This window comes from Protomyctophum parallelum, assembly GCF_964188405.1.
Source record: "Protomyctophum parallelum genome assembly, chromosome: 16".
NCBI classification, from domain to species: Eukaryota; Metazoa; Chordata; class Actinopteri; order Myctophiformes; family Myctophidae; genus Protomyctophum; species Protomyctophum parallelum.
This window is the reverse complement of record NC_139711.1, coordinates 5,108,494-5,134,826: the sequence shown is the minus strand read 5'-3', so window position 1 is coordinate 5,134,826 and position 26,333 is coordinate 5,108,494. Positions and strand designations below refer to the sequence as shown.

Below are 26,333 nucleotides of genomic sequence, written 5' to 3'. Positions count from 1 at the left end.
TTTAAAATAGATTTGTGGAGTTGGGGCGGCTATAGGGTTAGGACTAGTCATTTAGAGTTTAGGTTTAAGAGTGGGGGTTAAGAGTTATGCCTGGTCTATCCTCAGTTGCACCCACAGTCTATGGGTGCACCCCAGTGTCACGCACTGAAAATAGCAGATGTGCAAGCTTTTTGGGGTTAGTACTAAAAATGAGTGCATGCGTGCGTGCGTGCATGTGTGTGAGAGAGAGAGAGAGAGAGAGAGAGAGAGAGAGAGCGAGAGAGAGACAAAGACAGCTACATGGTTTCCCCTGCTGAAACTGCTACCTCTAATAAGGATAAGACGTCGAAGTTGCCAGGCCAGCAGCATGCAAGGCACCGACACACATACAGAACATAGAGAAGGATATAAGCTCTCTCACGGAAAAATGACATGATATGATATGATATGTTTTGCACCATGAGAGCCTATTGACCGCGGCCTCAACCACTTATACCTGTAAACCCTACTCAGGAAAGATGCTAAATCAGGAACGATTCAAGTTGGGACTGCATGCCCTACCCAGTGCATTTAACCCTTTTATACAGTACCTGTTGTACGCATTGTCAGAGTACCTGTTCTACCCTGACTGTGTCCCCGGACGCCTTTTATGCCTAATATGGAGATCCAATCCAATTAAATTCACTTTAACCCATTCTGAACGGGAACCCATTTTGGTGTTAGCATCATGTCGTGCTTTAGCTATTGAAAAATAGCAGATCTACAAGCTCATAGCGCGCCACCGAGTGGCGCGCTACGAGCTTGTAGGTCTGCTATTTTTGAAAAATCGAAGAACGACTGACATTTTTAGAATCTGATCTCAGGTCAGAATGGGTTAATCAGACCAGTGTGTGTCCAGTGGAAACCTCGTATGAATCTACCGGTAATCTCAGGTCAGAACTGCCAATCCGAGTGACTCAACGACGGGTCGGCAGTGCCTCGTGTCCGTTAACGATGAGCGTGCCGAGGTTGAAGTCGAGCGGTCGGACGGTTCTCAACACACCTGTGCGCCAACAACAGCTACGCAGAGATTTCACCTTTTATATAGTAGGTTATACTCCACCAGGGCTTTATGCTATAAGTCTGCTATAGTATTTCCCTCTAGGGTTCATTTGGTTAAAAAGAAAAAAAGTTTACTCTTTGCCTTTACGTAAGGGTTGGCCTGTAGTGATAAAGTAGCCTAAACTATGATGGCATGTTCAATATAAACAACATAAGCCTCTGTTGTTTTGTACTGTAAACATATTCTGTTCCATATTATGGAACAGAATTGGAACATAAGTGTGTGTGTGTGTGTGTGTGTGTGTGTGTGTGTGTGTGTGTGTGTGTGTGTGTGTGTGTGTGTGTGTGATTGTGTTGTGTTGTGTGTTGGCTGGGTGCCGTGTCATTAGTCAGACGGTTCATTGTTCCGAAATTACTATCCCTATCCCTAACCCTAACCTAAATCTAACCGCAAGCACGGGAGCAGTGCATGTTCGGACTAACGGGACTTCGGATCTATGGGCAGTTCCCGCTAGTAAATGCATTCAATCATGAGTGTACACGACTATACACACCTGGTTGATGTGTTTGAGTTTGTCGATGATCTGACCGATGACGGGGTCCAGGGCTTTGTTGTTGTTCCTGGACTCGGAGCCGTGAGCGTGAGCCCGCTTCAGAGCCGGTCCAGGGAAGCTGACACACGAGAGACAAAACACAGCACAAAACGTTTATTTTCATTCTGAGCCAGATCGACAAGGTGAATCCGCAAGCTTTAACCCATTTCGAGTCTTCTACATCCTGACAGTTTTCTGAAAAACGCTATGTTTCCGTGTCAGTGGTTCTTCGGTTTTTAAAAAAATCAGCAGACCTACAAGCTCGTAGCGCGCCACTCGGTGGCGCGCTATGAGCTTGTAGATCTGCGATTTTTCAATAGATAAAGCTAAAGCATAACATAATGCTAACACCAAAAGGGGTTCCTGCCCAAAATGGATTAAAGGCAGATCGCACGCGTCATTTTAAATGCCGTGAATTAAATTAAAATTGTGATAAACAGGAGCAGAAGAAGTCCATCCACCATTTGCTTTTTTAACCAGTTATCCAGAACTTTTCTCCTTTTAAGTAACTGATGTTGTTGTCTAGATATGTATGTAAATAAATTAAGTTGTCCATTATATACAGTTCTTTATAAAGAATTATAGAGCCCAAACTTTTAGGGTTTAATGTAGGAAAAAAAAAACTAAATTATGTTTTATTGCCACCTAGTGTTGATTATATGAATAACTGATGTATATTCTGGTCAAGCAAGCCACAATAGTATACTTTATTTACCTTAATGCAGATTATAAACAACCTTAACCTCACTGGAGACTAGGTTACAGTACGTCTAATTATAAATATACTTTGATATAGTAAGTGTTTATAATTTGAATGTGTACAATTATAGCATTGTAGTTCGGTGAAGCTGAATGCATATCCATGTATAGATGAAATGTATACAATCATTAATAAACCACTTAAACGTGGACAGTCCACAGTGCTCCCCACCACTCTATAGTTGGTCCGCGTTGTGAGCTTGCAGATCTGTTCTTTCTTTGCAGAATGTTTGTCCAAGAATAGGGAGGCTAAGTGGTAAAAATCACACCCGTGTGAACTGAGTGGTGCAACCCCCCACACCCCCCCCTCTCTCTCATTAGCAGGCAACAGTGCAGCACTATCCCTCTCTCTGTTTCTGGCACTACTGGTACTAATAGTCACACTGGTGCTCATTAACCAACACATAGGCACATAGGTGAACCAACACATAGGTAGGTGAACACGGACATTGCTGTTCCTCGGAGTGGTTGCACCACTCAAAGAAAATGCACCAGGTATTTAGCACATGCTCATATCCACAGAAACGTACACATTGCAAGGTCCTGGTATCACCGTGAACCCACAGCCAACAACAGGGTCAGTAGTACAGGCCGAGTACATAAGCGCTAAAGTAAATAAACGGGCATGTGCTACAAAGTGACCACGAGGTAGTAGGCAAGCAGACATCAAACCTATCTATCCCTTTTTATTATACTACCATATTACTACACCTGTTGTCATTTTTACTGCTGTCATTATCGTTGTCACTATTGTCCATTGCTGTTGCTTGTATCTCCCTTTCTGTCTACACTGTAGACTCTACAGTATCTCTTTCCCCCCCCCTGACACGGTCAATATCTCTGTCTCTCACACACAATGCACACATTTTAGGGTTTTTAGACACTCTCGTTTTTAGCCAAATGGCTGAAAACAAAACATGTGTTAAATCTGTTGCTATAGGTGCTACTTGAAAAATTGGGTAGTCTGCAAAGTTGCTAAATCCAGCTACAGAATTGCTACATGTAAGTTGGCGACACTGCCTGGTTACTTAAGTTGTGCCTGAGGTTTTTTCCCGTTAAGGGGAATTATTTATTCCTTGCCACTGTTGCAGAAAACTGCTTGCTCAGGGTGAGGGGGCAACGTTGGTACTGACATTGGATCCCTGCTCTGTATACTTGTCTTGAGACAACTTGTGGTGATTCCTCATTATAATAATGTTAAATGAAATAGAAATGAATCTCAAAAACATACGGTAGCCTACTATAACATATTTTGGAACTTGTGACAACGCATGTGACCTTGATTAACTAACTTGACTAATGATGTTTTTAAAATATGTTTGCTATGGAATTTTAGACTTTTATTAAATTAGTAGCCTACTGTATATTATTTGTATTCGTTTTTCATGGGTCCTGAAGGCTCAAGGTGTTCCAGACAGACACTACAGTGTGTTAGGAGAGGTGGTTAGGAGAAGTTTAAGTGAAGGAGGCATAATGAGCATTAAAGACACGTCGAAACACGTCCCTCCGTCTATCACCATGTCCTCGCCTGGCGTGTCTTCCACCTTTACCCAAAAAAAAAACCTTCTATAGACCCTGAAAAGAACATAATGGTTTGCTTTGCGGTTCCAAAAAAAAGGTCCCATAATATACAGGGACATTTTATACGGTTCTTTAAAAAAAAAGAATCCATATCCTCTTTTTTATTTATTTCGTACAACGAAACTACCCCCGTTTTTGAAAATCTGTTTTGATAGGCAGTGAGTCGAGAATTGTAAAAGTGTCTGTGTGGTTTGGGAGGATATATTCCTTCAGGAGCAGTTCCATGATGGTGATGTCTTACAGGCCTGCTGTACTTTGGGTCTGCTCTGCTCCTGCACGCCATGAGTGCACAGGTGTGTTTACACAGCTGAAGAAGCAGAGCTTGATTTGGGGGGGGGGCTACGGGGGGGGGGGGGGGGGGCTACTGTACCCTACTGTACGTCACTGGTTCTCAATGTCGGGTCCGGGGACCACCATTCTGACCTGAGATCAGATTCATACGAGGTTTCCACTGGACACACACTGGTCTGATTAACCCATTCTGACCTGAGATCAGATTCTAAAAATGTCAGTCGCTCTTCGATTTTTTCAAAAATGGCAGACCTACGAGCTTGTAGATCTGCTATTTTTCAATAGCTAAAGCATAACATAGTGCTAACACCAAAATGGGTTCCCGACCAGAAGGGGTTAAATGGGTCACTTGCGGGCGTGTAACCCCGAGGGTGTTCAAATAATAATTTTGTACACTTTCAGAGTTAAATGAACAGAGGATTTACCGATACAGTGTAGACTGTATCGTTCCAGAGATGATTGTATCAAATGGGGGTCCGCGGACTAATCCATATCATACCTTTTTTTATATCCTTGAAATGGTCGAGAATCACTTACCCTATGTCACGTCACATGTACTGTACGAACTGTATCTGTCTTTCTGTCTGTCTGTCTCCGATTTATGGTTATGCCCCATGTACGTAAGTCAGACACAATGTCAGCCGTTTCCAACAACACAACAGGTGGGGCATGCAATCCCAATTTGCATCGTTCCCGTACTCATATCGTTCCCCAGTAGGCTGGTGCCCGTTTATAAATAAACCATTGATTGAAATATCTAACATAATTAGTACCTGCCGAGCAATCTTCGTTCCTACTCTCACCTATGGCCATGAAGTGTGGGTCATGACCGAAAGAATAAGGTCGCGAATACAAGCGGCCGAAATGAGTTTTCTTCGACGGGTGGCTGGCATCTCCCTTAGAGATAGGGTGAGAAGTTCGTTTACACGAGAGAGACTCGGAGTAGAACCGCTGCTCCTTCGCCTGGAAAGGAGCCAGCTGAGGTGGTTCGGGCGTCTGGTTAGGATGCCTCTCGGGCGCCTTCCTAGGGAGGTCCTCGACGCACGTCCGACTGGGAGACCAAGGCGCAGTTGGAGGAAACACATCGACTCACTGGCCTGGGAACGTCTCGGAATCCCCCCAGGAGGAAGTCACTAATGTTGCTCTGGAGAGGGAAATCTGAGCACTCTGGTGGAGCTGTTGCCCCCGCGACCCGACTACGGATAAGCGGTTGAAGATGTATGGATGGATGGATAATTAGTACCGTGGTAGCAAAATAGTTTTTCAGCGATCGACGTGGTTGTACAACATCAATCAGGCGTCAGTCTAAATGTCATCTTGTAGCCAATGTTGGTCACCGCGGGAAGTTATAGGATTCGCTGGGTAAAAGGTTAGTTATATTAGAGAGAAAAGGCCACGGGAGAAAGAAAAAAAAGTGTCTCATCTACGTAGTTCTTGCCCTTTGACAAACGGATACAAAGTACAGCACCTTTCCGATTTGGGGGCTCCGAATGCAACCGCAGTCATTCTGAACACCCACGATATCACCTTCAACATCACGTCTTCATCCATCAGCCTCCGCTCGCTCCTCCATGGGATGACTTTTCATTAAAGCCCCCACATCTCCACCGTTATTCGTCCTCCTTATTAGCCGTGATCTCATACCTAACCCCTGTTAATGGTCACATTAATAATGGAGGGATGTGTGTTCCATTAAGCAGACGGAAAGGGGAGGAAATACGGGGGCCGGCCGGATGGGATGGAGGACGGGAAACGCGAAAAGGTCCTGAAGATAAGCGAGGCGAGGTGGGCTCGTGTTTCGCAGCCAGCGTGTTGTTGGGCTTGAATTCTTTAAAGGTCATTTTTAAGGCATGCGGTTCTGAATTATCGGACCGTATACGCCAGAAAGAGAGAGAGAGAGAGAGAGAGAGATCACATCAACACAGGTCACAGATCTCATGATGCTTAACCCATTCTGACCCGAGATCAGATTCTAAAAATGTCTTCTGCATCCTGACAGTTTTCCATTCTGACCTGAGATCAGATTCTAAAAATTTCTTCTACATCCTGACAGTTTTCCATTCTGACCTGAGATCAGATTCTAAAAATGTCTTCTGCATCCTGACAGTTTTCCATTCTGACCTGAGATCAGATTCTAAAAATGTCTTCTACGTCAGTCGCTCTTCGATTTTTTTTAAAATAGCAGACCTACAAGCTCATAGCGCGCCACTCGGTGGCGCGCTATGAGCTTGTAGATCTGCTATTTAAATAGCTAAAGCATAACGTAATGCTAACACCAAAATGGGTTAACTGTCTGAGTCTCGGCATTATTACTATTAGGTGACTGTATATAACGGTCCAGTGTTGATTTCGTCGACAAAAACTATGATGAAAAATAACCATTTTATTAGGTTAGGTTGCGCTTGTGTGTTGTGCTCTGAAAATAGCAGATCTACAAGCTCACAACGCGCTGCAACCGATTGTAAAATCAGGCATTACGACGCCAACAAGTCCCGCCAAAATGTGCCTACGAAATAATCAACTGTAGATTTAGTTGACTAAAATCTTATGATATTCAGACTAAAATACGACTAAAACTAAATGAAAACGAAATGAAATTGCATTCAAAAGACTATGACTAGTACTAAATGATTCTCAACACTGGTGGGCCGTGAGGATTGAGGAAGTGTGGGCCTCTAAATAATTAGCAAAACAATACGATTTTAATGATAATTTAACATTAATATTACAAATAATAACAATGAAAAACAATGTCATGGTGGCTTTTTCTTTTAAACCGTAAAAAAACAAGTTTGAATTGTGATACCAATAAAATGGAACTTAAAGTATACTATGTTAGTTCCAATTGATCCAAGACAGAACACAATCTCAGATCATTAAAATAATCATGCTCTCAAAATGAATGCGGTCCACCCATCTGAGCAGTGACCACTTAAAGTGCTCCGATGGGTGGGGCGCAAAAAAACGTTCAAGGTTTGCAATTGGTCACTGATCCAGAAAAAGGTTGATGGGCGTATTACTCTGAGTTGCAGACCCAGACCAACATGTAAACCCCAGGGTCCCGGAGATGCATTTTGCATATCAAACTGGGGACCTTGTGAAGGAAAAGAGTTGGAAAACGTTGAATTAAGGGTCAGTGATGATGGTCAGCAGGTCCTAGTAGTGTAGTCCATGACAGCCATCATATGTTCTGACCAGCACTGAACCCTGATAGTGACTGTGCTGTGTTCAGCCTGCCATGTCACAGAGGGAAGAAAAAAAACCCCGAAAAAAGCCAACACATGATATCAAGATAGGAAAGGAGATAAATGTTTTGAGCTGACATGGTTGTCAAAAAGGGTATAACTCTGAATAACAAAGGAAAAGAAATGCTCTGGGCAAACAAAGAGCAACTTTTTTTGCAAGTTTCTGACAGTGTGCGGGTCCTATTCTTTGTTATTCAGAGATACCCTTTTTGATTACATGCACTTTGTGTGAGGTGTGCAGCGGCCTTTTCCCAGAAGATGACAAAGTGTGACATTTTGTCGTCAGTGTTGCTCCTCTCTGACATCGCCGATGCCTTCTCATCGTGCCTCCAGGTGGGACGGCAGACACGGGAGCCATATTTAGCCGTGACTCTGAGCAACGCTTCTCGAGTGTCAGACAGACGCTGTCTCTTCCCTGTCCCCGCACCCGCCACCCCCCCCACCCACCCAAACGTATCTGGACGAGACAATGAGTATCACGAGACAATGAGTATCATGTTCATGGTCTCTCTGGAAAAAGCTCCTATCTGGGAGGATAATGGAAGATGATCCTGAACAAATCACAGAGTGAAAACGTATAGCCGGAGGAATGCACGGCCGTAGCGCCCCCGGCAGCTGACACGGACAATTACACCGTAATCTCCCCTGTCGTCCACTCCCCCCCCACCTCGATATCACACCGTTTGGCCTGGCGTGTATACTAATAACCCATTCTGACCTGAGATCAGATTCTAAAAATGTCGATTTTTCAAAAATATCTTTCAGAAATAGCAGACCTACAAGCTCGTAGCGCGCCACTCGGTGGCGCGCTACGAGCTTGTAGATCTGCTATTTTTCAATAGCTAAAGCATGACATAATGCTAACACCAAAAGGGCTTCCCGCGACCCAAAATGGATTAATAATCACCCCCTCAGGACGGCTCCGTCCTCCTGTGCTGTGCACAACCTGTTTCAGACGCCCCGGAGGAGGCTATATATACACTATGTAACATTATTTTGTGAATTAACTGTTATTTTGACCAATGAGTATGGTAGATAATGAGTATTTGAATGCCATATAACCAAAACATTATGCTGTGGTTGTTATTTTGGTCTCCCTACTCTTCTGTTGAGACATTTAGGTCATGTGTTCTGGTAGGACCGCTATTAGTTGACAAGAGGTACACGGCCTAAACGTCCAAACTCAATATCTCCCCTGAGCAGGTATAGGCGTCCTCTCACTGCTCTATTAGATCAGTGGTACATTTGTCAGTACGTGCATGAGAGGGACCCGGCCCCGGGTTCAAATCCCATGGTGAGTGCAGCTTTTAAAATAATATGCCTTACATACGTCTAGTAATCTGTGGCCTAGACCTCTGAGTCTGACCCGTATAGACTGTTATGTTTGCATGTTCTTGTCAGACAGAGAGGTTTATGAATTAATTGTATTATTGTATAGTGAGACCAGTGTCCATGACGCTTGCCCGTTTTTCCTCCCGGAGTTACCCCCAGCGAGGGGTGGGAGGGACTGGGAAGGAGCGGGCGGACAGATGAGGCAAGATGGCCGTGTAGTTGAAGTACAAAGGACGTGCGCTTATGAGAAACAACAAAAATGCAGCACGGTGGCACAGTCGATAGTGCCGTCACAGCTATAGAAGGTCCTGGGTTCGATTCCCGCTGGGAACGCTGTGGCCGTGTTCTCTCCTCTGCGTCATAAGTGGCGATACCCGAAGGCAGGGTTGGCGAAAGGGCCTTTATTTTTTTTATTTTTTTTTTAGATATTTTTTTGCGGCTTACGCCTTTTATTGATTTTTTAAGGGACAGATCGTAGGCTGACAGGAAACGGGAGAGAGATGGGGGGATGACATGCGGTAAAGGCCGTGTCGGGTTCGGGAGTCGAACCCGCGGCACACCGCGACTGGATCACCAGTCCGGTGCCCAGACCGTTACGCTACGGCCTGGGCGAAAGGGCCTTTCTGTGTGGAGTTTGCATGTTCTCCCCGTGTCACCCTAGGGTGTAGGTACCCTCACAAAAAAAACATGCAGTAATCCTGGTCTCTAAACTGCCTCCCCCTTGGCCAGCCGGGGCGCCTGATGGAGGGGAAAGGAACTGGTCGGAATAACGTGTTCCTTCCACGCGAGTATTGAATCCAAGTGAAAAGAAGCAGCTTGGACTCCTCATGCATAGAAGGAAGCATGAGGTCAGTCCGCTGCTCCCCCAGGTTGGCAGAGGAAGTGTAGTGCCCAGGATTACATTAGATAATTGACACTGGGTGAAAGAATGGGTTGCAAAATCGTGGGATACATTTCTCTATTTTCTATTCATATGCTTCTTGTGGCGATAATTATTGGCTCAGGTGGTGGGAGAGTGGTTCCCGGATCATTCCCCCTGGATCGCTCCCCCTGGGTTGGTGTAAAAATGTCCTTGATCAAGTCACTGGACCACTAACTGCTCCCAGTGAGCGGGTTGGTGCCTTGCAAGGTTTCGTCCACTGTCAGTGTGTGAATGAGTTGAATGGGTTAATGTAATGTGCACATTGTAAAGCACTTTGGTAAAGGCACTATAAAATGCACCATTTACAATCGATCATGCAGCCGAGCAAAAATATATCTTTAGAGTCACGTACATATCTACACACAAGATGTAACCAATGTAACAATAAAGACTACCTTGAACCTTGGAAGAATTCAACTTCCTTACCTAGATTGTGTCTCACATCTCATCTACCGTATGAGTTCTTTGCTTAAGCCCCAGTGCACATTTAACCAAGGCTAAACAAGTTGGAAATGGAATTGAGCTAAAGTAAGCCAAATTTAAATTGGGGTCGGACGAGGGCGAGGTTGAGCGGGGGGGGGGGGTGGGGGTGTGGGAGCCAAAGGATACCGGAGGTGAGGTGAAATATTGTGAAAACCAAATTGGGTCCTGTGGTGGGCGGCGAGACGACAGAGAGGTGGGTTGGGGGAGAGGCGATCGAAGTGGCAATTAAGTGAAGGGGAAGCGTGCGACGGAGAGACTGACATTTAATAATATCCCACAGAGCCAAAGTCAAGATTTACACTCAGTGGGCGAGAGAGCGACCTCGCGGCAATGCCCATCGCTTCCCAACGCAAACGTACCCTTCAGCTCACCTCGGCTCCATCTCCCCCGCCGGCTGAGACCTTATCTGCGGTACGTGCAGCGCAAATACAATTCATAAAATATATAGCAGTCGTATGTTTTATTGTTATGTCAGACACGATGTACATCAGCAGAGCGGAGCTGCTGGGAGGCTGTATAGGCGGGCAGTGTGGTGGAAGACGTTAATCAGACAAGAGTTTGTACGTACATTAATGTAGCAATACCACAATGTAGAAATACTATGTTAGAAAGAAAGTCTCGTATTCTAGAGTACAACAGTGTTGGCATCCAAATACACTTACAGTACCAAAGTAAAAGTGCTTAGTGTGAATGGACTAGAACGAAACATTATGGTCAAACAGTCAGACTTAAAAAGAAAAATAGCAGCAACATTGTGAGGTTATACTGTAGATCAACTATTTTCCGAATAGACAAAGTAGGAAATAGAAATGGGGCTGTGAATGGTGATTAATAATCATTTAAATCCGTAACGTAACTAAAAGAGCACTTTGTCTGCAATTTGCAACTGCACAAGTCTTCTAAAACGGTTAGTCCCAATCCTTGATTCTGATTCTAATCTACTACACCTAAAATCAGTTCATATCAATCCCAAGGGTGTTATTTCTCTCCACATTGATCCAGTGTATCTGTACCTAAACTCGCTACCAAACCCTGGCCATGCAGGGCTTCTTAGCAAGGTGGCTGGGTGGTGTTATGATATGATCTATGATATGATCTGATTGCCCATGCTGTGTACTTGTACGTGAATACAAATGTACTAGATATGTATTGTGTATACTGCCTGAACTGTAACATACTTTATAGTTAGCTCCTGGAGTAGAGACATTTAGACAGCAAGGTCAGCGTGCTGCAGGCAGCTAGATTGTTATGTCTAGTTAGTTAGTGACGTCATTAGGACATGAGGATCCAAAAGCTATATATGTTCTGTGTGTATGTAATAAACTTCGTGAACGCCTTAGCGTGATACAGTCTCGTGTTATGTTAATTGTTCTCCCGGGCCCGTCCGTCCGTCCGTCTGTCCGCCGCCGGACCAAGGAATACTTCAACCGGGTCGTCACACACCACCCGGCCGACACACACCTGTCTGTCAAACCAGATGAGGGTCCAGTACTTAGATTATTACAGCAGGTGGCGCCGGGCGGGACTTGTAAAGACAGCAAGGGCCCCCTATTCTCTAGTCAACAGTGCTGCTCGCCCTCGCAATGTTTCGGTCGCTTTGCTAAGTAGCTGCACGTGAAGTTCAAAGACATAGTAGCTAAATTTGTCTTAAAAAAAAACATTTTTTTTTATGAATATCTTAGTTACCATGAGGTTGACCTAACAATTAAGTGTTGTTTCTCTATGCGTTTGTTTGGGAAAATGTAAGTCTTACTCTTAACACAGCCTGGCTATATGTAACTGGTGTCTGGTGCAAGAGAAGTGTCTCTTCCTGGTGGCTGAGAAGTGGAACCACTTTCTTGTAAAAGTGTTTTTTTTGTATATATTTTTTTTATCCCACGATTTTGTAACCCATTTTTCACCCCTGTGTCAATTATCTAATGTGATCCTGGGCTCTACACACCCTCCGCCAACCTAGTCCCCATATATGGGGGACAAGGGGAGAGCAACGGACTTGAACTCATGCTTCCTTCATGCCTGAGTGTCCAAGTTGCTCCTTTACACCTGGCAGGGGGGAGTTTCCCTGGTTGGACATAGCGCGTGGAAGGAACACGTTATTCCAACCAGTTCCTTTCCCCTCCATCAGGTGCCCCGGCTGGCCAGGGGGAGGCAGTTTAGAGACCAGGATTACTGCATGTTTTTTGTGAGGGTACACCTACCCTAGGGGACACGGGGAGAACATGCAAACTCCACACAGAAAGGCCCTTTCGCCAACCCCGCCTCGGGAATGGACACCGATTACACGGAGGAGGAGACAGCACCCACAGCGCCCCGAGCGGGAATCGAACCCAGGACCTTCTAGCTGTGAGGCGACAGCACTACCAACTGTGCCAGCGTGCCCCCCTGTAGTGAATTATTTTATGATCCGTTTTATGATTTTCATGCACCACAATACACAGTCATTCTCCCATCCCCTGGTAGTCCCTCCCTCTACTGTGCGCGATTATTATATTCTTTCCTCAATATATATATTTTTTTTACCGACAAAAGCTGGTCCTTGTCATGTCTGTCTGTCTGTCTGTCTGTCTGTCTGTCTATCAGTCCCTCCTGGCACAAACAACATCACTGACCACTTTCTTCATGCCGAGGAAGGCTTTGACACCGAAACGTTATTAATTAAAAAGAAAGGGAAGGTATTATTTTCCTCCCTGAGCTCCCTCGGTTAAAAGCCAATGTGTGAGCTACTTTAACTTCAGTGGGTGGGCTATCAAATGAATGTACAGTAGGCCTAATGTAAATTTGGCCCGCAACGACTGCCGCATATGTCCAGCAGGCGCTAGTAATTTCTCAAGGGTGATACAGCGAGGAGGCACTCGCAGGAACGGCACCTATACTGTATGATTGTAGTACCGTACCTCTGTACTTTGAACCCATTCCCACCTGAGATCATATTCTAAAAATGTCTTCTATGTCAGTCACTCTTCGAATTTTCAAAAATAGCAGACCTATACAAGCTCGTAGCGCGCCACTCGGTGGTGCGCTATGAGCTTGTAGATCTGCTATTTTTCAATAGCTAAAGCATAACATAATGCTCACATCAAAATGGGTATTGAATCAATCAAAAATAACTAGTAACATTTTCTAATACTTGGTAGTAGTGTATTCAAAAGTAAAACACCACCTGCCTCTGAGATACAGTGTAAGTAGTATAAAAGTACTGACATTTTTACATACTGTACCTCAGAATTGTACTGAAGTATACAGTGCTTGAGTAAATGTAGTTACTTTTCACCCTTAGCTGTATAAGGGCAGCTTGGGTGTCTTGTTGAGGTGAGTGGCTATGCTTTTTTATCTGGCTCTTTCAGTGCAGTTGAAGGTTTACAGGTCCTCGGATGGCAGTGAATCCTGTGCCCCCCCGATAAATCAATGCCTTATTTACCTGTCTGTCATTTCCTGTCCGTTCCAGCAGAGGGAGTGGTTGGCCGCCTCGGGCTCTCGGCTGCACAGCGCCTCCCCAAGGCCGCTGTAGAAGGAGCTGTAGCCCTGCAGGCTGGATATAAACTCCCTGAGGGAGAGATTAGAGACAGACAGACGGACAGACAGAGACACAAAGAGAGAAACAGAAAGAGAGACAGACAGACGGACAGACAGAGACACAAAGAGAGAAACAGAAAGAGAGACAGACAGACGGACAGACAGAGACACAAAGAGAGAAACAGAAAGAGAGACAGACAGAGAGAAAGAGAGCGAGAGAGAGAGAGAGAGAGAGAGAGAGAGAGAGAGAGTGCATGAAGGATTGGTATGAGAAGGAGACAGAGAGAGAGAAGGAAAGAGTGAAGGAGAGAAAAGATAGTTTAATTATGGTAATCTAGGCGAACCGAGAAAAGTGTAGACGGACAAATTGTTTTACAAAGAGAGGGGTGTGTGTGTGTGTGTGTGTGTGTGTGTGTGTGTGTGTGTGTGTGTGTGTGTGTGTGTGTGTGTGTGTGTGTGTGTGTGTGTGTGTGTGTGTGTGTGTGTGTGTGTGTGTGTGTGTGTGTGTGTGTGTGTGTGTGCGTGTGTGCGTGTGTGCGTGCGTGCGTGCGCAGAAACCCAGAGAGACAATGAGAGGAGTGGGGGAATGAAGCATTCATACGGTAACGGGGGCCAGAGCCTGAGCCAGAGGATGAGAGCATCTATTCTGGAGGATGTAACGGAACATGTGTATGTTCCATTGGTTCTTCTAACTTTAACAGTGTTCATTAGAAACCTATTGCCGCACGGGGGGTTCCGATAGCTGAGTGGTTAATGTGCCTGCCACTACGGGCTTCAATGCCTGCCTCATAGCCAGTCCCCGGTTCGATTCCAGGACCATTGCTATACATGTCACTCCCCGCTGCATCTCTATCTCAATAAAGGCTAAAGAAAACCCTGACACGAATCCTAGTGTCGTTATTCTGGGGCAAACATCCGGTGAAAATAGCCAACAAATCGCCTATTTCCGCCGAAGATGTTTAGCGTAGAGCGAAAAAGTATAGGGGGCCTATAGAACAGAGCCCCGGGAGGACTCCAGTCAACCATTGTTTTAAGTGGTTAACTAAACATGGACCTATAGAACACACATGGTCAGCATAATGGCCAGAGGGCCAGGACCGGCCCGCCCGTGGTCCATCTCAAACCAACCTGCAGCATCTACAAAAGAAAACAAACAACCGCCAACAAAGAATTTTTCTTTTTTTGTAAAGCAGCCTGTAATTTGCACCACTTTATACCCAATTTAGTTCATTATGCCAATTAATTCCTCCCACTGCTGTTGTAATTAACCCACTAGCCCACCTGTCGGCGAGCACCCACATCCTCCTCCTCCCGTTCCACACCCCACTGACACTGAGTGGACGCCTGGACGGTGCGTCCAGCAGGCGTCCATGCCCATAGGAGTACGTGCAGTGACTAATAGGGACCTTTTCCCCACTCAACTTCCCTCCCCCGAACACAGCCAATTATGTTCGTACTGACGCTCGGCAAGCCGGGATGTACCACAGTGGATTCAAAACCCCATGACTCTGTGGCGGTGCGCAGGTACTTGAGCTCTACTACGCCACCCGAGCATTTTGAGGCAAATTAATTTCACTCAATTGCAACATGGTGGTGAACTGGTATTTCATATTTACTGCTTGCGGACATACAGTAAGCCTACCTGCATTTCATCGATGCAGACATGTACTAAAATGGTAAATATTAAATGTTTATAGTTGTGAAACGGTCTGCCTTGAATCCATATTGCCATGCGGCTTAATCAGTGGCATATCAGAGTCAGACAACTGCCAAGATGCAAATTGGTATGCTAATTTAAAAGTTGATGCTGTTAATTGTTGTAAGCAAATATTTTCATTGTAACCTCAGAGCACGCCAGTGACACATAAACTGTTAAAAAGTCAACATTTTAAACTAAAAGTCAACATTTTAGCTAACTTAAAATGATTGTGTCTCGAAGCAAGGACCCAGGTCATCTGGCCTGGCAAAAAGCCTAAAGTAAATCAATCGGTCATGTCTACATGCATGCAGTTTTAACATAATTCAGCACTACTGTAGGTGTTTCAATTCTTGTCCCTTCACTCACTTTGTGGGAGTCAGTATGGCCCTCTGGAAAAAATGCTGTCCACCCATGACTTATGACTTAAGGTTAATTTGTTTTACAGTCGATAGTCTAACAGTTGAACTCACACTGCAAATATGGAGTGGATGTTCTATGACAGAGAACCACATGCATTCTTGAGAAAAGAGCTGATGAAAAAGGGATTCATGAAGGAAATGGTGCGTGTCCCAGCTACCAGCTGTATCACATTGCTAAATTGGACGTGCGTGCCTGTTCATGTTGATGTGCATTATGCAGATGAGATGCCCTGACAACACTATATATGGATTTTTGATTGATTGATTCTTTAGTTAAGTGTCATGCTTCCGAAGAAGCCGAGCCCATATGGACTTTTAACAGTTTACATAAACAATGACAATAAATGACAATAAACCGACATGACAGTTCGCAAACAATGATCAAGTCAATACTAAACAAAGCAAAGTTACTATGTTTAGCCAGGGTAACTGGACTAAGCTCAAGAACTTGTTTGCAGCCAGGCGCTGCTCATAGAACATTTCATGGTAGGGGTTCAATGCCTTGCTCAAGGGCACTTCAGTGGTGGTCATTTTAACGTGCCGGTCCGGGGATACGAACTAGCGACCTTCCGATATCAAGACTGCTCCGCAAACCGTTCGGCCACCGCTGCCGTCCAAACTAACGAATACACCCAAAGTTCTTACATGGCAGATGCAATAGTGCAAATGATCCATGGTGACCAGACCCAAGAAGAGAAACCTTTCAAGCTCTGAAATAGTTGTATGTCTTCAAGGTATAGTACTTTATTCTTACATCTTGTGTACAGGTACATAATGTAATGTGCAATCATAACACCCCTGTCAGGTGAAATGAAGCGGCTTGGACTCCTCATGCATGGACGGAAACATGAGGTCAGTCCATTGCTCTCCGCAGGTTGTCAGAGGGAATGTAGCGCCCAGGATGACACTTGACTAGAAACTTTACACTGGGTGAAAAAATGTTTTAAGAAATTATTTATCTATATTACTTATATTAAATAGAAATATTTTAAGTTTTTCCAGACAATTCTCAGTAGTTGATCACGTTTCCTGCTCACCTGCGGAGGCCGACCAATGTCTCATCAGGATCCATGTTGGGGGCTGGCTGGGGGATGCGGGCCCCGGGCTGGGGGCTACGGACCCCAGGGACGACAGGAGCGGGCCCCCCGGGGTTACGGACCCCCCCGGGGACACCAGGAGCCTGCAGGTCAGGAACAGAAATGATGGAGCGAGAGACACGCTGAGGAGTTTGACCACACATTCCATTCACCTGGAGAGAGAGAGAGAGAGAGAGAGAGAGAGAGAGACAGAGACAGAGGCAGAGGCAGTGAGCAAGTGAAAGATGGAGATGGGGAGAGTCCGAAAGAGAGACAGGTGGTGACAGAGATAAGGATAGTATCCCTGAGTAATGTCTTTTCTTTTACCCCGCACTTCCTGTTGTTAATGAACAGCTTCCACTTCCTGTTGTACTCAGTTAATGAACAGTCAGTCAACCGGGACACTCAGCCTGCAGTTCCTCTGCAATTATCATCCCTTTTGCGTCTGTTTATTTTGGGAGGGATGGAGAGATTTGCATAACAAACAAGCCATTGTATCCTCTGCCAGCCATTTTGTGCCATCGTCATGTCCCTATTTGTAATCATAAACCCTCCAAAAGCTCTAGCATGGAAATGAGGCTTCTCTCTGGCTCCTTCATGTGGATAAATGCCATTGTTTGTTGGGGCGCGGGAGGACACTAATAAATAAAATAAACGCCATTGTTGTCGGGGCGCGGGAGGACACTAATAAATAAGAGGACCCCTCGCTGTCTCTCACAGATAATGGACCCCGGCCCCTTTCTTTTCAGGTGCAATAAAAATGCAAATGGATGTTAATGTTTAGCTTGTGGTTTAATGATTTGCCGGTGGTTTAATTTCCCCCGAGGGTTCTGAACGTTGAGGCTTAATTCTTGCCTTGTAATGTTAACGGCTAATTGTGCCCAGCTCCCCTTAAGTGTACGGGCCCGGCGTCACCGCGGCTGAATACAGATGGGACAGCAAAGACCAGAGACAGACATCTCTATCTAGTAGCCAGGGACCGCACGCACGCACGCACGCACGCACGCACGCACGCACGGACACACACACACACACACACACACACACACACACACACACACACACACACACACACACACACACACACACACACACACACACACACACACACACACACACACACACACACACACACACACACACTCACCTACATACATTCTGTATTACTATATGCCATTTTTAACCATAAACCTAAAGTTTAAAAAAAAGACGATACAAACACTCACAAGATTAACGGCGTCCCGACGTCCCGGGGCCTAATATACAATATCTATTTGGGCCGATAAAATATCTCATTCAGGACGGTTTCGGGACTAGAGGAGTTTCTGTATTTGTATGCTATGTCCTGTATGTCAGTCCTGTTTGTATAGACCGATTCCGTAGCGGGTCTCATGGTCGCAGCCTACGTATTTCCTGTAGGCGGACTCGACGTAGCTGCGGGTGTTAAAACCCTCACCAGGGCCCAGGCCGTGGCGTAACGGTCTGGGCACCGGACTGGTGATCCAGTCGCGGTGTGCCGCGGGTTCGACTCCCGGACCCGACACGGCCTTTACCGCATGTCATCCCCCCATCTCTCTCCCGTTTCCTGTCAGCCTACTATCTATCCCTTAAAAAATCAATAAAAGGCGTAAGCCGCAAAAAAATATCTTAAAAAAAAAAAAAAAACCCTCACCAGGCGCACCTCTTCCACTACAGTGAACGGCAGAGTGACTTATGTTAGTTTGCCTCAAACTTTACTCCTTTACCTGCTTTTTTACTAACACTAACATTACAAAGATGCCCAGAACATCGAGATGAACCTGTGTAGTTTATGGCTGCTCCAACAGTAGTGGCAACATAAAAAAAAAAAAAAAACGGAATGTCTAATATCCACCGCGGTGGCGGAGACCAGAGCCATTGAGTAATGGTTGAGACAAAGCAGTGAAAGATACATAACGCAAGTCTTACCCAATACAAATTTTCTGTTTTATTAACACAAGGCTGCTGTACTTTATACCTCATACTTTAAATGCTTAGTATGAGGTATAAAATACAGCAGCCTTGTGTTCATAAAACAGAAAGATTGGGTATTGGGTAAGACTGAAATTATGTATCTTTCAGGACCCTTCACTGCTTTGTCTCAACCATTACTCAATGGCTCTGGTCTCAGCCACCACGGTGGATATTTTGACATTCCGTTTTTTTAGGTAGGTAGGCAACCTTAGGCACCAGTGATACTGTAGTGCAGGGGGGGTAGGCAACCTTAGGCACCAGTGATACTGTAGTGCAGGGGCAGGCAACCTTAGGCACCAGTGATACTGTAGTGCAGGGGCAGGCAACCTTAGGCACCAGTGATACTGTAGTGCAGGAGCAGGCAACCTTAGGCACCAGTGATACTGTAGTGACCTGGGGGTAGGCAACCTTAGGCACCAGTGATACTGTAGTGACCTGGGGGTAGGCAACCTTAGGCACCAGTGCCGACATTGGCAGAAAGGAGGGTGATCACTGGCACACTGGCAAGTGCGTGAGAGAGTATTTTTGGTTTTAAATAAACTATTTAAATAAATGCAGTCAAATAAATGAAGTCCCTCACATTTGTGTGTAAATTACATCCTGCATTCTACATTCATAAAACGGAACTCTGTTATTGCCCTGAGTCTAATGATCATTATAACGACGTGAAAGAAAATATTTTAAAATAATCAATCAAAATACGTTGGAATTTTTCACGTGGTGTCATTAAAATTAATTAATGTTGATGTGGCACACTGACAATCTAGAAAATAAATGGCACTTCAAATGATTCACATACGGCAATATTTTCTCTTATTTCTAGCTGTAGGAAGCTACTCCCTGATGAGTGAATGAGAATAATTTTGTATCTTAAGCACATACTGGTTGAAGCCAACATGCAGGCTAAATGAGTATAGGCTAGTATGACCAAAACATTCTTTCATCTCACACATCATGAAGACTTTTCATCTGGGAGCATTTTTACTAAATCAGTGTATTTTCTCTATCTACAGAAGAAATATGAAGCCAAACAAATACCATACTGCATTTATTGTATAACAGGGTTACCCTATTACTAAAAATATTATAAAATAAATAACACCCATGTGAAGTGAGTGGCGCTCTTATCGTACAGCATCATAATTTTCTCAGACACATAGGACGTACATTCTCCATTCATTGTCAACCGGAATTTAACCCATTTTGGGCGGGAACCCCTTTTGGTGTTAGCATTATGTTATGCTTTAGCTATTGAAAAATAGCAGATCTACAAGCTCATAGCGCGCCACGGAGTGGTGCACTACGAGCTTGTAGGTCTGCTATTTTAGAAAAATCGAAGAACGACTGACATAGAAACATAGCTTTTTCAGAAAACTGTAGAAGACATTTTTATCTCAGAATCTGATCTCAGATCTTAATCTCATATAGACGATTTGCTCGTCTTTATGAATTCTCCATTCATTTAGTTCAGTTTGGGTTAGGACACAAATCTACACTACAGCTGAATATAGGAGGGGCTATAGCGCACCTCAAAAGCACAGTTATTATTTTTGTAATCTCAGTGGTGCTTTCCTTTTTCCAGGGACTATAATATATATACATTCACTTTGGGATGGTTCAAATAGTATTTTGGGACGGTTCCGGGAGGGTTGGTGAAAAAATCACACCAGTGTGAACTGCGTGGTGCAACTCCCGTCTATTGGTTCTCTGTATCGTTCCAATTTGTATCGTCCAATTTCTTCTCTGCGTCGTTCCAATTTCTTCTCTGTGTCGTTCCAATTTCTTCTCTGTGTCGTTCCAATTTCTTCTCTGTAGCGTTCCAATTTCACGCATGCGCACACCACTCGTGCTCATGATACATACAGGTACACGGACATTGCTGGTTGTAGGAGTGGTTGCACCACTCGAGTTAGCCTGGAGCCCTGACTGCGCTGTGGAGCTTTGTGAGCTTTAGCCGATTTCAGCGTGCGACACCGGCACTCAACTATGTCTGAATCAGTCAAAGCTCTGACCCTAAAACGCCTAAAACTAATAAATCTCAATCCCGACCTGAATCTTTCCCTAAAGCCTATAACTCCCCAAATATCTTATAAATATGGAAGAACCATTTCTCTTGTGAGGACCAGGGAAATTGTCCACAGAATGTGTATTTATCAAATGTCCCACAGATATAGTAGAATACTATACTAGTACTCTATACTGTACTAGAAAAGTACACACACGCGCGCGCACGCACGCGTGTGTGAATGATTTGCTGCAATTACTCATGTGAACATAATGTACAGTACATGAGCGTATACCGCGTATGGCGTATGGCTGTTCAATACAACCTCGTTAGCCAAGGGCAGAGAAGCCCCTCCACGACCATCAGCAAACGCACGCACGCGCACGCGCACGCACACACACACACACACACACACACACACACACACACACACACACACACACACACACACGTACGCGTGTGCGTGTGCAACCACATGAAAGCAACCACACTCACATGCACAACCACAGAGTACAGGAGTAGAGCATGCAGAGAAGGAACGCACGCACCGCACGCGCACACACGCACACACACACTCACAGATATGAGATGCTGATAGTCACAGATGGCGCGAATAATTCTGCGCCAAGCATTAGCTAATATCCAGCATCCCTGACCAACCCTTCCACAAATACAACCCTACTGTCCAACCAGGGGAAATCAGTTCACGCACATGCAGGCCGCGCACGCACGCACAGTCGCACGCACACACGCATGCATGGACAACATGTACAGATCCTGGAGAACTGAACTGACACCACAATACATGTGCAGACATACAAGTAATTTCTCTCTGCCAGACCTCTTTCTCTTTATTTTATTCTAGCTTTCTCGCTCTCTTCTCTCTGCCCCTTTCTCTCTCTCTCTCTCTCTCTCTCTCTCCCCCCTTTGTCTCTCTCTCTCTCTCTCTCTCTCTCTCTCTCTCTCTCTCTGAGCGCATGCGTGGGCGTGAGTGAGTGTTTGCGAGTTGGTATAAGTGAGTTCTCTATCTTTCTTTTTTTCTCTTCTGTTCTATATGTTTTTTGTTTTTGATTAATTGTTGTGTTTTTTTAACGGTTGTTTAAGTGTAGCGGGGCTCACAACCAGGGCGCTATGCCCGTGGTTAGTGGCCATGAAGATTTTGAGAATCTGACACGCCGACATGCTATTAAAGTTGTCACTACGGCTGGCGTGTCAGCCGAAGAGGTTAGTTATGCTGTTGGAGAGGTGGTAGGATTTCAAAGTGTGAAATCAGCTTCTCGCATGAACGGTGGTATTGTTATCTTCCTGGACGGTGTGGATAAAGTTGAAAAAGTTGTCGAAAAGGGGATTGTTGTCCGCGACACATTCACACCTGTTCTTCCGCTGATTAGTCCAGCTAAAAAGATAATCATTTCAAATGCTCCTCCGTTCCTTAAGAATGAGGATTTGGCAAAAGAGTTGTCACGTTATGGGAAGTTGGTTTCCCCAGTTAAAATGGTTTTATTGGGGTGTAAATCGCCGCTGTTAAAACATGTTGTCTGTCACCGAAGGCAGGTCTATATGGTTTTGAAGGAAAGCGATTTGAACTTGACGTTCAGTTTCAAAGTCGGCGGCTTTAATTATACTGTGTTTGCCACTTCTGATAACATGAAATGCTTTGGTTGTGGAGTGGAGGGGCATTTAATTCGTTCTTGCCCCCGAGCCTCCTCTGCCGCGCCACCGGCCCCGGTGGCTGCTGCTGAGAGCAGTGGAGAGGGTGGCGCTGGCCCGTCTGGAACAAAAGACGCACAGAGCGCACCGGCACCGCAGCCTGAGTCTAACTCGCCCGTTGCGCAACATGTTACGGAGACAGAAAATGAAACGGAGGCAGTTGCGCAAGGGCCGAGTTCTGTGCAGGGGGATCAGAACGAGCAAAATGATCGAGAGGAAATTGGGGATAAAGGGGTAAAAGCAAAGTCCAGCGGGGTGTTACAGAAAAGCAAATTGACAAAGAAAAATGGGAATAAAGAGATTAACAAGCAGAGTCAGGCTGACGATGTGGTTAAAGAGGTGCTAACAGGTGAAAGTGTGTCTGCTGAAAAAAGCAGCGCAGGTTCATCAAACACACCAGTAGGCCAGTCAGGGGGAAAAAAGAAGTCTGCAGCTGCAGCAGGTGTTCAAAACATGGTTTTTGGCCAAATGTCTGTGGTTTCTGAGAAAGAAGACATTTTTGAGGATATGTGTTTAGCTAGTAAGCCCAACAAAAGGAAATTTAATGAGAAAGAACAAACTGGTAATAAAGGTAAAACTTTGAAAGCAATGGAAAATATGTCAGCATCAGATGATGATGAATGTGAGTGGACTCCTTCACAAGAAGAGGCTTTGTCTCCCTCACAGGAAGCCCAAATTGAGTTTTATCCTATTGATAAAATTTCGAAATTTCTGTCGGACACGAAAGGGCTTAGGGGGGTAAAAATTGAAGATTTTTTCCCTGATTTGAGAGGTTTTGTCAGGTCTGTAGCACTGCTAGTCAAGCAAGATGGGGCTTTCACTGACCAAGAGATTTGGAGGCTTAAGAAAATGGTTACAAAAGTTAAAAAGGCAACTATGGAGGATGATGATGATTAAGTTGAGTTTGTTTTTCCACACATTTGTATGTGTGTTTTCTGTATTGTCAATTTTTTTCTTTTTGATGGGGGACTTTAAAATTGGTTCTTTAAACATTAATGGTGCAAGAAGTGATGCAAAAAGAGCTTCTCTTTATAAACTGATAGAGTTAAAAAGAATGGATGTAACGTTTATTCAAGAAACGCACAGTGATGTTATAAATGAAAATGATTGGAAAAAAGAGTGGCCTGGAGAGGTTATTCTAAGTCATAAAGTGTCTAACAGTGGTGGGGTTGGGGTGCTCTTTTCAAAGGGCTTTAGTCCCTATTCTTTTGAGGTGGAAGAAGTAATGTGTGGTTATATTTTAAAAGTGAAAGTTCAATATGAAAACGTGACAATGAATTTTATTAATGTTTATGCTCCAGTTTTGGCCATTGAAAGAATGAAATTTTTGGATATTTTGTGTAATACCATTCAAAACTGCAGTGACGATTTTTTGTTTTTGGCTGGTGATTTTAATTGCACAGAATTGGCGGCAAATGACAGAAATCACTTAGAGCCTCATCCTGCTTCTTCCGTTAGACTTAGGCGTATAATAGAGACTCATGAGTTGAAAGATGTGTGGAGGGGTTTTCATAGAAATGCTAAGCAGTACACATGGAGTCATACCAAGGAAAACGTTTTGTCTTTGGCTAGGCTTGATCGTTTTTATTGTTTTAAACAACATTTTGGTATTTTTAAAGATTGCAGAATTGTTCCTGTTGGTTTTTCTGATCATTGTCTTGTTCACTGCTCATGTTACATACAGAATATTAAGGTGCAAAGTGCGTATTGGCATTTTAATACGAGTCTTTTTCATGACAAATCTTTCGCAGAGGCTTTAGAACTTCTGTGGGTCTCACATAGGCATAATAAATCTAATTATTCCTCATTGCAACAATGGTGGGATATTGGTAAGACCCAGATTAAACATTTTTGTCAGCAGTATACTCGCAATGTTACTAGACATATTACCAGGTCTCTTCAAGACCTAGAGATTGAAGTGGTAGAGCTACAGAATTTGATAGATTCTACTGGAAACCAAGAGCAAAGTGAAGCTCTGAAATCTAAAAAGGCTGCGTTAGCCAACCTGCTGGGCCTCACAGCACAGGGAGCTCTGGTCCGGTCCAGGTTCATGAATGCATCTCACATGGACGCCCCCTCGCAGTTCTTCTTTGGTTTGGAGCGGAAGAATGGTCAGAAAAAGATCATTCACTCACTGCGAGCGGACAATGGTTCTACAATCACGGGCACTCCTGAGATTCGGAGGTATGCCACCTCCTTCTACAAAGAACTGTTTAAAGAGGAGTTTGTGGAGGATGCTGAGCTCGCTGACTCGTTTCATGACGGACTTCCTCAGGTGAACAAGCGCGATAACGCAGTGTTGAACAGAGAACTGTCTGTGAATGAACTGTACACGGCTCTCATGAGCCTGGGAAACGGCAAAGCACCAGGCATTGATGGACTGCCTGTTGATTTCTACAAGTCGTTTTGGGAAGTGATTGGTGAAGATATGCTGGAGGTGTTTCGAGACAGTTTGAGCAAAGGACTGTTGCCACTGAGCTGCAGGAGGGCAGTTATTACCCTTCTGCCAAAAAAGGGAGATCTACAGGAGCTAAAGAACTGGAGACCTGTCTCTCTGCTGTGTGGGGACTACAAGATTCTCTCTAAGGCTCTGGCCTCCAGACTCAGAGAGGTGGTGAGTGAGGTCATTCATGTTGATCAGACTTACTGTGTGCCTGGCAGGTTAATAAGTGACAACATCACTTTAATTAGGCATGTTTTGGACGTCTCTAGCTCATTCGGCTTGGATACTGGTCTTATTTCCATAGATCAGATGAAGGCTTTTGACAGAGTCGAACGAGGGTACCTGTGGCAGACCCTAGGTGCCTTTGGGTTCAGCTCTGGATTTATTGCTAAGATCAAGGTATTGTATAGTGACATTGCGAGTATACTTAAAGTTAATGGTGGCTTGGCTGCGCCTTTTGAGGTAAAACGGGGGATAAGACAAGGATGCTCACTCTCAGGAATGTTGTACTCTCTCGCCATAGAGCCACTGCTTCATAAATTAAGGAGAGAACTTTCAGGTGTTCTTTTCCCTGGTTGCATGACAGCAGTCAAACTCTCGGCTTATGCAGATGATGTAATTGTGACAGTAAATACACAAAGGGACATTGATTGTTTGGAGAAAAATATTGATTTTTTTAATAAGCTCTCCTCAGCCAAAGTTAATTGGGCAAAGAGTGAGGCTGTAATGGTTGGGGATAAATTGAGAGATGATTTAAGATTACCAGAAGGGTTGATTTGGAAAAAAGGAGGTATAAAATATTTGGGTGTTTTTTTGGGTGAAGAGTCCATGTTAAAAAAGAACTGGGAGAATGTTTTGGAAAAAATAGAAGGAAAGCTTAAAAAGTGGAAGTGGCTTTTGCCAAGCATGTCCTATAGAGGTAGAACACTTATAATTAATAATTTGGTGTCTTCTTCTTTGTGGCATAGATTAGTTTGTGTGGACCCTCCGCCAAAACTGCTTTCAAAAATCCAGGTTATTTTGGTAAATTTCTTTTGGGATAAGCTGCACTGGATTCCACAAGCTGTTCTCTTCCTTCCAAAGGAGGAGGGTGGACAAGGACTCATACATCTGCCTAGTAGAGGTGCTGCTTTCCGTCTACAGTTTGTTCAAAGACTGTTGTATGGACCTGAGGATTTGGTATGGAGACCACTTGCTCATGTCACTCTTCAACATTTTAATGGACTGGGCCTGGATAATTCACTGTTTCT

At 44.5% G+C, this 26,333-nt stretch overlaps 1 protein-coding gene across 1 annotated transcript in view; it reads right to left on the bottom strand.

Moving 5' to 3' along the window:
- Positions 1-26,333, bottom strand: part of gpc3 (glypican 3) — a gene marked incomplete at its 5' end in the record, with an annotated part of 172,599 nt that overhangs the window by 53,963 nt on the left and 92,303 nt on the right. The window contains 3 exons of the mRNA XM_083785742.1: positions 1,575-1,692; positions 13,645-13,770; positions 16,895-17,106. Coding sequence (XP_083641868.1) covers positions 1,575-1,692; positions 13,645-13,770; positions 16,895-17,106 — 456 coding nt within the window. The remainder of the gene's footprint in view (positions 1-1,574; positions 1,693-13,644; positions 13,771-16,894; positions 17,107-26,333) is intronic.